The sequence below is a fragment of the Suricata suricatta genome, chromosome 10, assembly GCF_006229205.1.
Source record: "Suricata suricatta isolate VVHF042 chromosome 10, meerkat_22Aug2017_6uvM2_HiC, whole genome shotgun sequence".
In the NCBI taxonomy this organism is placed as follows: domain Eukaryota; kingdom Metazoa; phylum Chordata; class Mammalia; order Carnivora; family Herpestidae; genus Suricata; species Suricata suricatta.
Genome location: NC_043709.1, coordinates 81,310,226 through 81,324,565, shown reverse-complemented (window position 1 = coordinate 81,324,565; position 14,340 = coordinate 81,310,226). Strand labels below are relative to the sequence as shown.

The window sequence follows — 14,340 nt, the reverse complement described above, 5'->3', positions numbered from 1 at the left end:
ACAATGAAGATTCACCCCTTATAGGCAAGTCCCGACCCAGCTAACCTGAGTGGGCTGGTGCACGGGAAAGGATGTTACACTGAAGGGAGCCCCAAGAATGAACTATTGGAAATGGCAAATGGAGGTCCCTGGTGATCTTGACAAGCATATTTCAGTGGGGGCTCGGGGGGCTGAAAGTCTGAATGTCACATCCGTGAGAACAGGGGGAGAGAAGGTTAGGAAGAGGGTATGTACACATCTTGCGGAGCATTCTGTGACACAGGGGAGCAGAGATGGATGTACTCCACTTTTGTTGCCTGTATATGGTAATGGATCACTGCCTGCCAGTACTGTCACCCTCAGAAGCAGAACCATGACAAAGGCAGAGCTTGGGAAATCTTCTGAATATTTTAACAATCAATTTCCCCTTTCCTCTGGAAAATTCCAGCAGCTTTGAAGTATGCCATTGTATCTCCCATCTAAAACAAACACATTCCCTTTACCTCATGTCCCCCTCCAGGACATCCGTTTCACCAAGGACCTTCATGCTGCCAAACCCAAGGGTCAATCCTTGGACCTCACCTCTCTGGTCCTGTGGACGGGATTGGCCAGAACGAATCACTGCTTAAAGGTCCTCCACTTGGCTTCTGGTTCACCAAGCCCTCCAGTTTTTCTTTCTAACTAATGGGCTGCTGCCTCTCACACTTCTTGGCTGATTCTTTTTTATCCCTCTTTCACCTAAATGCTGGCCTCCCCCAGGGCTTAGTCCTTACCTTCTTTTCATCAGTATCTTTATTTCTTCTCTTAATAGCTTCATTCTAACCCTTGACTTTAAAGGCATGTTATGTTAAACACTAGAATGTATGACTTAATTCCAAACTCCCCCCTGAATTCCAAATTTGTAGATCTCCCTACCTACTTGATAACTTGAGCTTAAGTTACCATGTCCAAAATTGAACTCTAGACTCTACCCTTCATCACATCCAACAAATATGCATGAAAAACCTTTTCCCTTGCTCTTCCCCATCCCAACAAATGGTCACTATGCAGATGCTCTGACACAAAGAAAAATGTGACCTTTCTCCTTCCACATTCACATTCAATCTGTCATAAAATTTTGTGAGCTACAATAAATATCCTTGAAGATAAGTCTTCATGTGAACTAGGGGTATGTCTACGGCATAAATTCCTTGAAGAAAGCCTGCATTCTTAAGCTTCTCAAATTTAACTGTCTCATTTTATTCAGTTTACTAATAACAGTTCTTTTGTTTATCCTGACCAACAGGACACTGGTCGCATAAATTATGCTACCATATTTCATAGATTCTAAAATGTCCATTTTTCCTCACATTTAACATGTGTGAAACCCAAGCTGAGCATTTTACAATTTCTATTAGCTAAGTAGCACACATGGTGAAGCTGGCATTACCAGACTGGGAATTAGCTGTTCATACTGATGGTACTTCCAATGGCTTATGGGCATTGGTGATGCCATACATGGTAATTGTCATTTAAAATGTCTTTAAAAAGTTCTGGTACAACTTGGCACTGAAAAGAAAAATTATCACAAAGAAAGCTGCAAAGACATGCAGGGCATGTATTTGACATCAGTGATAAACAAATATCTGTAATAACACTGAACACGAGCAATTCAATATTTTCCTACAAAGCAACAACCAGTCTTCTCATGAGACCTCCAGGAGGAAGACATCCATATGAAGATAAAGCAGCATCAGCTTTTATTATTAAGATATATGCAAAAATAACATTGCTTATCATAAGCCAAGCAGCACAACTGTGCCAGGAAGAGTTGCAGATGTCCTCTGAAAACACACATTTAAAAAAATAAATAAAAGGCTGGTATGATTAATTCATGACTCACTCAGGAATGTCAAGGAAGTACTGCATCATAGTTTAGCAATGTTTTTCCATTTTAGTGCATAAATAATGAGTTGATGTATAATTTATGGTATCCTGTATTCAATTAAGTGATACATATATATCTGTACGATGAAATGCCTTACAGCTAAGAATGTGGGTAAAATAGAGGTAGACCCATATGTACTGATGTGGAAGAATCTCTAAGACAAATAGTAAATGCAAAAACAGTAATACAAATAAAAGTGTTCATAGTATGGCTGACATTTATGTAGAAAAGAGAGAGAAGCACAAAAAGAGAGAGAGAAAGAGAGAAGGTACAGCTGAGGAGCCAAGAACAGCCTTCATCCATGGAAAACTTAACATATAACAGCTGGCATTGTAAATCAGGAAAGAAAAGACAGACCACTCAATAAATAGTAATGAAATAACTCAGTATCCATATGGAGAAATATAAAATTGAGTCCTTCACATAAGGTTCACTTCCAAATGTATCTCATTTAAATGGAAAAGCAAAACTTTAAAACAGAAGTATGACCTTGCAGTAAGGAAGAATTTCTTTAAAGCACATAAAAGCCACAAAACATAATGAAAACATTAATTTAATTACATTAAAAATAAATATTTCTGTTTTCTAAAAGATACCAGTAAGTGAAGTGCCTGGGTGGCTCAAACAGTTGAGTGTCTGACTTTTGGTTTTGGCTTGGGTCATGATCTCACAGTTCATGGGAATGAGCCCCACATAATCAGTGCAGAACCTGCTTGGGATTCTCTCTCCCTCTCTCCCTGCCCCTCTCACACTTGTACTCTCTCTCTCTCTCTCTCTCTCTCTCAAGATAAATAAACTTGAAAACAAAATCAAAGAAAAAAGTTACGAGTAAGAGTGTGAAAAAGCAAGCACAGACACAAAAGCAAGACACAGACTGGAACACTATTTGGAATACATTTATCTGACAAAAAAACTGTGTCAGAGAATGGAAATTTACTTATGAAACAAATGTATCTCTGACAAAGAATCTATATCTAGGATATTTAAAGACTCTAAAAAATTTAAAAAAGACAAATCAATTTTTTAATGGTAAAAGACTTGCAAGATACTTCCAAAAAGGAATTCCAATAGCCAATGAATATATAAAAAGATACTCAACGTAATCTGTCTCAGAGAAATAAAAATTAAAACCACAAGAAGATAAGACTACATATATCAGAATGGGTAAAATCAGCAAGACACTACCAGTGCTGGCAAGGATATGAAGCAAATAAAATCTTCATATATTGCTGGTGGGAAAATAAACTGGTATAAGCACTTTGGAACACCGTTTGGCAGTATCTAGTAAAGCAAAAACACATCTAAGTCTTAGGTAAATACCAAAGAAAAGCGGTACATATGTTCACCATAAGATGTGTATAAGGAAGTGCACAGTAGCTTTATTTAGAATAGCCAAAAGTTAGAAATAACACAAATGTCCATCTATAATTTTAAAAAACCCCATATTTGGGAGCAGGAGGTTAAAAGAGGGGAGAATAAAGAATTAAGTACACACCACAAGATTACTTGACTCTGGGGAGGGAAAAGAAATCAACAGAGAAGGTACACACAGGCTTTCAATTGTACTAGTCATGATCTGATCCCAGTGTTACTAGTCAGGTTCTAATCTTCACTGGAGTTATATGCACAAATTTTTATTTTAAATCTTTTCTTTAAACTCTGTGTGTGTGTGAGAATGTATGTAAAAATCTTTGTGCTTGGGCAAAACTTGTGCCAAGAGTTACCTCCAGTTTTGTAAAAAGAAGGATAACACTCAATGATAAACACATGTACATAGGTAGAGGTATGAATATGTATCTCTAGAAGAACCTAAGAAAAGCTGGCAACAGGAATTGTTTGAAAGGAGGCAAACTGTGGAGGTCTGGATCAGAATGAGATGGGAAGGAAGCTTCCTGATCTTTGTATACCTTTGGTACTGAGTTTGCTACCAGCTATTTTTCCCTTCCCCAAGTCCCACCTTTAAAATCTCAGAAAAATATCCTTGTGTGCTGTTGGTAGGAACGCAAACCGGTGCAGTCACTATGGAAGCAGTATGGAGATTCCCAGAAACATTAAAAATAAAAATACCATACAATCCACTGATTCCACTTCTGAGAACTGTCCAAAGAAAATGAAAACACTAACTCAAAAAAATATATGTACCTCAGTGCTTCCTGCACATTATTTACGACAGCCAAGACACAAAAACAACCTAACTCTCCACTGATGGAGGAATGGATAAAGAAGACGTGGTAAACATATACAATGGAATGTTACCCAGCCATGAAAAAGAGAGAGAACCCAGGCTTCCAACAACATGGATGGAACTTGAGGACATTATGCCAAGGGAAATAAGTCAGACAAATACTGGATGATCTCACTTACATTTGGAACCTAATACAAAAATGGAAACACACAACATGAGCTCATAGATACAGAGAATAGACTGGTAGTTGCCAGAGGTGGGGGCAGGGGGGTAGAAGTAATGAGTGAAGGGGATCAAAATGTACAAACTTCCAGGTACAAAATAAGTCCTGGGGAGGTAACATACAGTATGTTGTGACTATAGTTAATAATATATCAGGCACATTTGAAAGTTGTTAAGAGGGGCGCCTGGGTGGCTCAGTCGGTTAAGCGTCCGGCTTCAGCTCAGGTCATGATCTCATGGTTCGTGGGTTTGAGCCCCATGTCAGGCTCTGTGCTGACAGTTAGCTCAGAGCCTGGAGCCTATTTCGGATTCTGTGTCTCCCTCTTTCTCTGACCCTCCCCTGTTCGCACTGTCTCTGTCTCTCAAAAATAAATAAAAACCATAAAAAAATTTTAAAAGAAAGTTGCTAAGAGAGTAAATCTTTCAAATTCTCATCACAAGAAAAAATATTTTTGTAACTACGTATGATGATGGAAGTTAATTAGACTTATTGTAGGGATCAATTTGATATAGGCGAATTGATATATTGGATCATTCTCTTCTATAACTGATAGTTATACCCAAATTTTAAAAAAATTGGGGGGAGGGGATACCTGGATGGCTCAGTTGATTGAATGTCCAACTTCGGCTCAGGTCATGATCTCATGGTTCATGAGTTTGAGCCCTGCATCGGGCTCTGTGCTGACAGCTCAGAGCCTGGAGCCTGCTTTGGATTCTGTGTCTCCCTCTCTCTAGCCCTCTCAAAAGTAAATAAACATTTTAAAAACTTTTTATATTATTTTTGAAAAATTTTTAATGTTTATTTATGATTGAGACAGAGAGAAAGAGAGCATGAGTAGGGGAGGGGCAGAATTAAAAAAAATTTTAAATAAAAATAAAATCCCAGAAATAGATCGGCAAGTCAGCATGTGAAAACTGATAATCCTAAACTTGGAAGTATTGTAAGTGAACGTGCGTGTGTTATATAAAACGTGTGCACTGTGTGCGTGTGTTATGTAATGCATAATATATAACATATTATAAAACCTGGAGTGATCACACCAATATAATTGGGACTAAGAAAGCAGTTAGCTCAGAGAAGGAAAGGAAATAGACCCAAAGATGGACTGACATTAGAAAAAGATGGGAAAGCTCGAGTAACCCCATCCGTTATTTCCACACTAACCACTGTCACTGACCTCATTTCTTCACGCACTGACCTCCATATATCAGTACACATTCATTCCATGGGTTCTTTTATGAAAATGTGACTCCTGACCCAGACACTGAGTTCCCTGAGAGCAAAACTGTGGCTTTTGCTCAGCACTGTAGCCCTTAACCCAACCACACGAGAGAGAGGCCAAGAGCACGGGGGTTCTTATTTCATGTCTCTGAGCCTGTTTTCTTTTCTCTAAAATGACACCAGGAGCTCCTACTCACAGGGTTGTTTCAGCACAATGGAGACAATAAGCACCATGCCTGACACACTTAGGAGAGCTTTGTAGTACGAGGGGATGGTGACAGTGTCAGACAAGTGACTATATTTCATCACGAAGAACCAGGACTTCCCTGAAAAGCAGAAATTTCCTAGACTGGGAAAGATGGGCCAAGGGTATCTTGCTGAGAAACACTTTTTCAAGAATTCCCTTGGTTGTATGTTTTCAAACTGCTCACTGCAGTTACTAAGGTAACAGAGAAATGGAATCCCATTAAGATAAACAGGACAGGTGTGGCAGGTGTCTGGCATGGACAACTTTGTAGTAGTTAGAAGTGATGGACTGGAGGGGCGCCTGGGCGGCTCAGTTGGTTAAGCATCCCACTTTGGCTCAGGTCATGATCTCACAGTTTGTGGGTTCAAGCCCCATTGCGGGCTTTGTGTTGACAGCTCAGAGGCAGGTGCCTGCTTCAGATTCTGTGTCTCCCTCTCTCAACCCCTACCCCACTCACATGCACACTCTCTATCTTTCTCAAAAATAAAAATGAACATTAAAAAAATTGTTGAAAGAAAGAACAAAGGAATGAAAGAAGTGATGGACTGGATATACACACGGTAACCTGGACAGAAATGAAAAACAGCGTCTGTTGGGAAAACGTTAAGAAACACAATGATATCTGTGGAACAAAACCACTGATGTAAATTAAAATGCCAGGCATACAAAGTAATAAGTAATACTTAAAAACACATACAAACCAAATGAATATTCATTCAATACGTGAGAATGATTCCCAAAGGAGGAGAAGGAGAGGAGAGGAGAGTAGGAAATAAAGATGGGAGGGAATCAAGAAACCAAGAGAAGGATCTCAGTGCCTGTGATGGGAAGGTGCCATGAAATGAGAGGTAGAATTATTAACCAGCTGCACCACACTCCAAGGGTAGAAATGAAGATGACAACACCAAGTACTCCTTGGGATAATGATGAAATGGAAGGAACTGTCCACTGGAACAAGTGGATTGATGAGAACAAGCTGATTATCACAGGCTACAATCAATGCAAATAAGCTGGACCTCTGAAAACCAGCTCAAAATTTGAAGATACTTAGATAGGGCCTTTAATGCGAAGCATGTTAAGTTATGCAAATGAGAATTTAATATTGTTTATAAACAGTGTAGTGAATGAATAAATATCTCAACTAAGGTCACAAAAGAACACATTAAAAGTGTGGACAAGGGGCACCTGGGTGGCTCAGTCGGTTGAGTGTCAGGCTCTTGGTTTCAGCTCAGGTCACGATCTCATGGTTTAGGAGATCGAGTCCTGTGTACAGCTCTGCACTGACAGCACAGAGTCTGCTTGAGATTCTCTCTCTCAAACATAAATAAGCATTTAAAAAAAAATTAAAGCATAAAGGCGCCTGCGTGGCTCAGTCGGTTGAGTAGCTGACTCCGGCTCAAGTCATGATCTCATGGTCCACGAGTTTAAGCTCCATGTCATGCTCTGTGCTGACAACTCATAGCCTGGAGCCTGCATCAGATTCAGTTTCTCTCTCTCAAAAATAAATAAACATTAAGCAAAAATTTTAAAAACTGAAGTGTAGACAAAGCCCAAGGTAATGGTCACTGACTGCTGCTGTTAACTAGTTGTCAAACCTGTTCAGATTCTTTCATCTATAGAGGCTACAGAGTGAAAAGAAAAGATGGGAAGAAAGATGTATAAGCATCAGTAAAGGCAGTGAATAAAGGGAATTCTTTTCACAGAAATTGTTATGATTATAGGTTACATTATGTGTGACATAAAGATTTTACAAGGTGATAAAAGGAAAAGAAATACATGTCTATGAAATTTATGTCCTTAAGCTCCCTATGCAGTGAACCAAAAATCAAGGAGTGGACCATTTGGCAGCAGGAGGTTTATAAATGTGAGCTTTAATGAAAATGTCATACTGAAAGATTTCCCAAAACTGTGAATGGGGAAGTGCTTTAGGTGAAGTGATTGAAAATGTTCTGCACTGTTCAGATTGTATTCTGTGCATCTGAGGCTGGACCTGACCCAAAGCAGACTGCCTCCCTAGTTGAGTGCAACTGCAGAAATGTATTTAAGGGCACTCTGAAAGCAGAGATAGGAGTAAACTGAATATGAGGAATTCATCAACCTCCACATGAGCCAACGTCAGTCCATCTTGGGAGTACAGCTGAAAAAAAGTCCGATCTGCTTGGAGCCTGCATGCCCACAGCAGTCAGCCTGGGACCTGGTCAAAGCTACTCACAGCCCTCAGACCCAACCCTTCTCCGAGACGCTGATTCTCAGCCCTGCTATTATTCAGTGCTGCCTCACTCTAGCACTCCGCCAGTCATCCCCAGTGAGATGACACTGCAGTGGGAGAAACTGGAAAAGTGAAAGGTTGAGAGCCATGATCATACAAGAAGATTCCTGAGTTCATGGTTGTGCGTATTTTGCTGTAGATTCTGGCCAAATCACCTGTACACTTAGAATCACTGACAAAACAAAGCCTGTGTCTACATGTACATTCATATAACTGTACCTGCCTGGAGTTACCAAATATAGTGAAGTTGGATAAAACATGTTAAAGTCAGCAAAACCTAGCTTTTTTTGATGTAACTCTTGGTACCCAGTACTGAACCTGACAGTCATAGAATTTTTGCTTCTTGTCTCGTAAAGTGAAAATTTAGAAACTATTCATGTAAACTATTCTTTATTTAAATATTACGATTTCAGATTTTATCTTAATTTCTAATTGACACATAATCCGCAGTAGTTTGAAGCACTCCACAGCTTTTAGCTTCTCGTTAAGTTTGTAATTACCTATAAATACTTCAAAAGATATTAAAGGGGTGCTGAGTTTGTGTTTTTAAAGTAGGCTTCAGGGAACACCTGGGTGGTTCAGTTGGTTGAGTATCTGACTCTTGATTTTGGCTGAGGTCATGATCTCATAGTTTGTGAGATCAAGCCCCACATCAGGCTCTGTGATGACAATGTGGAGCCTGCTTAGGATTCTCTCTCTGCCCCTCCCCTGCTCACGCGCGCTCTCTCTCTCTCTAAATAAATAAATAAATAAACAAACACTTAAGAAACAGATAAATACAGCAGGCTTCAGGTCTAGCATGAAGCCCAATGAGGGGCTGAAACTCATGACCCCAAGATCAAGACCTGAGCTGAGATCAAGAATTGGATGGACCCTCAACCACCTGAGCTACTCAGGCACAACTGAAAAATCTTTGGTAACATGAATGATTTTACTAATTTAAGCTTTTTACAAAAGGATTATGTATTCCTGTTTAGTATTTTGTCTAATGATATAAACCTTATAGAAAAAAATTTTTTTTTTAAATTTCTGCCTCCTGGCAGCCTGGCACTTTTTATTGGCAATCTCTACTCACTGGTTACATATTACTAGCTAATTATAAATGTTCCAATAAAATACTTGCCTGTTTATTACAATCCTAAATCTAAAAGGATTTTAGTAATGAATTCAATTATTATCAAAGGCTGGGTGATATATGAAGAATTGTACAAGAATATTCATACAAATTGGTAAAAATGAAGGGTCAGTTAATTATAAAACACGTAAAGAAGCATTATATTACAAATGCAATGAAATTTTTAAGTTGGTATTGGAGTCACTGTTTTAGTACATGGCAGCTACCAAGTGGGACAGGGCATGAGACGAATGATAAATATCTGACTGTTCTATCATGGCTCCTGAAAGTGATTAACAACACCTTGTTCTTGGGATGAAGCTGAGCTTTCAAAGACATAAATATTTCTACCTGGTGCTGGTTTACAATCCCTGGAGCAAATAAAGCATTAAAGACTGCCAGGCATAATCTTTAATTCTTTCACAAGGTTTGAGATGGTGATACTCTAAAAGTAGTTAAGAAATCCCTGGAGAGTTTGTTTAAATGCAGAGTCTCTGATCCAGGCTGCACAGATTTAGATCATTTGGATCTGCACTGGAGCTCAATACAAATAAGTATGTTGTCAAACACTGAATATTCTATACACATAAGTAAATTTCATACCTGGGAACAGAGATCAATGAGAGTCGTGATATCACTAATAAAGTACCTCAACATAGATTTGCTTATTCAAAGAAATCAAAATATTATTTTGACCAAAGACCCACTTCATCAGTTAATCTACCCATAGAAAGAACATGAAAAAACAAAATGTGGATTTCAGCCAGCAGCAGCTAAGACCAAAACATCAGATAACTGATATAGAGGGGAGCCAACCATTATTCTGTGAGCCCAGTGACAAGACAGAGCCCTCACGAAACCAAGTAACATAAAAAGGGCAGCAAGTTAGTCATCCCTGATGGAAGAATCCCAGTGAACTAGAAATCACTGGGACTAACCCTCCAGCCAGCCCTTCACTCATTAATGGAGCCACCGTGAAACAGCACATGATAATTACCAGACTAGATTATATAACATCTGTGCAGTGTACAAATGTTTAAATCCCTATACTTTGTGTGTATTCTGTTCATGTCTGAATTATAGGCGGTTTTTTCTGCCTGTGCCATTAATTAGAAAAATTCTAGTTAATATAAATATACCAACCAAATATAAATAATGCTGACACACCAAATGATATCAATTATTTCCTTCAATTTTTACCTTATTGCTTATAAAGCAGATTTTTAAGAATTTTTGACTGAGGTCCAGGGTATGATCAAATATGTAAGTTGGCAGAGTATAATGGGAGAGAACTACTTGGCATGCTTTTGTCACCACGATTCTTAAATACGGGCAGGCATCAGAATTACCATTCTGGTCCACTCAATGAGAATCTCTAGGGACAGGAGTCAATACATATATTTTTAAAAATACTTGGGTGATTTAAATACAAAAAGTTGAAGACCACAAATAGAGAAGATTATTGTAACAGGCTAGACTATAAAATCAGATTTAAAAGCTGGCCTAACTCTAGATTTTAGGATTCAGGGACTCTAAACAATGTACTAGATCACACTAGAAAACTACAGACCAATCCATTTTAGGACGACTGACATATTCTTGACAAAATATTTGCAAACTGAATATAAGATATAATATGAATTATTCATCATAACCAAGTAGGATTTAGTCCAGGAATGCAAGGTTGTTTTAACACTGAAAAAATGTACAATACACTATAATTATAGTATAAAGTCACATAATCATGTCAGGACATATAGAAAAAGCATTCAACAAAATCCAACATCCATTCATGACAAAAATTCTCAATAAACTCGGAATAGAAAAATGAGATCTTAGAGTGGGAAACTACTTCTGGATAACCAGAAGACAGTGCTTCCAGATTAGTAACAATGTTTCAACAAACATTAAAAATTGCTTCTTCCTATTCTAAAGTTAAATAATAATATAAAAATTAAAAAATAAAATTATATGGATAAAAATATAAAATAAATTAAAAATTCAATAACATTAAAATGTCAGAGACTTAAGGAGGAGATATTTTTTAAATTGTCCCAATTCTTTCCAGGTTTCTAGGGAGACTATAGTTCATGAAATTCATCATCTAGATTGTTAATAGTTTTTCAAAAGGCATCAAGAGAGTGCCAAGAGACCATTTAGGTATTTATTCTATGGCCTTATATATTTCTCTACTTCTTGCATTCAGATGGCATAGTAGAGAACTTGGTAAGCTTACAATTACCTAGTAGAGAGCAGAATGGCTAGACTATAGTAAAAGCACTAGGTTTCCTCTCTATTCCTAAAGATCTCCATTCACCACCAACACTCAATCTCCCCCATCCATCAATTATCCCTCTGTATCATTCACTCTCCATAAAGCCAAAGCTGTCTAGAAGAGGAAGGAGATAAGTGAGAGGGTCTTTATAGAACATATTCAACCCACACATATAGCCTTAGCCTTTCCAGGCACGTCTTTTTGCAAGGGCATCAGCCAGCAGATATTCCGTCCATGTTGTTTAAAGCTACTTCTCAAATTCTAGCCCTAACTCCCCTTGTAAACTTTATTTTCAACATTTCCTGTGGGGGAAGAGGGCCTTCCACACCCACTCCTTAGTAGTCCTGACTCCAGGAAAATGAAAATAAGCAGCAGCAGCACTTCCTCCTCCAAATTTCAAAACCTTACCACTTCTTCCTTGGAGGACTGCTGCCAAGACCAGAAACATTACACTGAGGAATGGCTCTGAGGAAACTCAGGAAAATATGAGGAACTATTGGTTAATCTTGATTAAAGGAAGGCAAACAGCCCTGTTAATTGCTCATCCTTTGACTCATCTACACTGGTAACTGTGGCTGCTTCTGTGCCACAATGGAGGAATCAAGTAGTTGTGACAGAAACCATATGGCCCACAAAACTTAACATATCTACCATCTGGTCCTTTAAAGAAATGTTTGCTGACACTTAGTCTTGATAATCAGGAGAAAGGAGTCATTTATGATATTACTGGGGACCATTTCAAACTATATACTAGAAGTTTCACACAAGAATAAACAATGATAACTTGTCCACCAAAGTACCAAAAAACAGGGAGTCAGTTTGTACCTCAGTTCCAATAAATGTTGGACGAATATAGAGACTAGCAGTTGTTGAATGTGGGACCCATTCTTGATCCAGTTTCACGAGCTGTTGAATGCACTCTAAAAGCTCTTCCTTGTCAAACACCTGACGGAAAGGAAAGCATAATGAATACTGGGATTTTCTTCCTCTGGAGCAATAAGAGATGATCCTCATGAAAGCTTTAGACGGCTAAAAAAGCAGTAATAATAAAACCAGACAAGAGTTTTTTCTGTGTTTTTTTTTCCTCCAAAATTGTGATGGCATGATGGATATCCATATGGAGGAGATAAAATATTGGATCCCGACTTCATGCTGTAGCTAATATCACTTAGAGTTGGATTATACATTTAAGTGGGATAAGACATTAAGACTTTTGTGGAGTAAAAATTTTTAAATACCTGTGTCACCTAAAGGTAGACAAGAATTCTTAAATAAGAGACCTAAAGCACAAATCATCAAGGAAAAAAATAGATAAAATTTGCCTATTTAAAACTTAAGGATTTCTGTTCTTTAAAAAATGTAAGCAGCAACAAATTGGGCAGTTTTCATAACACACAACCAACCAAGGACCATAGCTTGAGTATGTTAAAATACTCTAATATCTGTAAGACACAAATGACCCAAAAGGAAAATGGACAAAGGGAAAGAGCAGTTTATTTCAAAGGAGGAAATGTTTTCATATACTAGATAGTTGACAGTTTGTAAAATAAGTAACTTCTACTCACTTTCTCAGGGCAGAGAAACACTTTCAGAGAGGTATGTGATGGGTTTTCCAAGGTTGAAATGAGTCAGAAACGCGCACGTGACTAGAACTCATGACATCGAGAAGAGGCTATTTAAATGGGTACTTGGAACGAGCAGTCACAGCACAACAATATTGTAGAACTCAGGATTGCCAGTAATATAGGACATATCACCACCCTGCCTCCCCTGCAGGAGTCTCTGGCTAGTACTGCTGCCTGGCTATAGGATTCAGTGGGAAAAGAACATGACTAGGAATTAAACAGATGTGCACCCAATTTCTTGCCCTATCTTGTGACTTAAGGCAAGTTGTTTAACCTTTCAAGGGCTCTAGTTTTCCTCTAGACACAAAGGTGCTACTAAAATGTACAATATAACCCTCTTGGAAATGGCTTACTGTTATGATTCAACAGGCAAAGAACGTAAAACCACATAACACAGTTTGTGGTAGAGCTGATGTCCAACAGTGTTACTTCCCTTTCCTTTTGTCCCCACCGTAAAGTATTTCCTGGTATTTCGTCTGTAATGGCACAAGAATGAAACAAGTTCAAAGAATTTACCATCATTTCCTTGCTAGTGCTATCTTATGGCCTCTGAAGGATGTGGGTGAAGCATGGGTTATAAAAATCAGGAGGAAAGGAAGAGCCTGGCTAAAAAGGAGTAGTTACTTAGGCTTCCTCAAAAGTGTAGCTTGGGCTAGGATCCTGAAAGTTAGGTATACAGAATATGTAAAAGGAGCAAACAACTTCTTCATTTTAGAAAGGCAGCCTGGTCACGTCTCAGGCAAGCCAAGTAATCTAAGACACCTCCTACCTAGACATGAGCCTCACAATCGAAATCCAACCCACCATATAATGAAGTCTGCTCTTTAACAATGTTAGAGACAGGAACCAATGACCATGATAAACCATTCTGATATCATTAAAAAACTAAATAAAGCTTAGGGTAAAATATCAAAATAATTAAGTCACTGCGAACTTGCTATTGCCCAAAGCAATTAGGCAAAATACTCCCAAAATTTCTGCATGGTACACCATATTTTCCATTTCACATATTATAATTTCAGAAGGTCTTCAAATTTTATTTTAGTTTGAGGTACATTTTTCTTCCTTATCCTATTATCTCCTACATACACATTAATCCCCCACAGACACTCATAAAGAAATAGACTGTGGAATTGCCAAGTGGTATTGGTTATTTCCTTGTATTTTTACATCGCCACTTACAAAGTAGATCAAAAGTAACTTCAATGTTTACGTTTGTACTGACTATCGATCTAAGTACAGTGGACTCTTGAATAACATGGGTTTGAACTGCAC

At 38.3% G+C, this 14,340-nt stretch overlaps 1 protein-coding gene across 4 annotated transcripts in view; it reads right to left on the bottom strand.

Annotated features, from left to right (window-relative positions):
* BCAT1 (branched chain amino acid transaminase 1) overlaps positions 1-14,340 on the bottom strand; it is a 110,542-nt gene that overhangs the window by 40,909 nt on the left and 55,293 nt on the right. For all 4 annotated transcript variants that reach the window (XM_029954258.1, XM_029954260.1, XM_029954257.1 and 1 more), the window contains exon 5: positions 12,266-12,385. In XM_029954258.1, the coding sequence (XP_029810118.1) occupies positions 12,266-12,385 (120 nt within the window). The remainder of the gene's footprint in view (positions 1-12,265; positions 12,386-14,340) is intronic.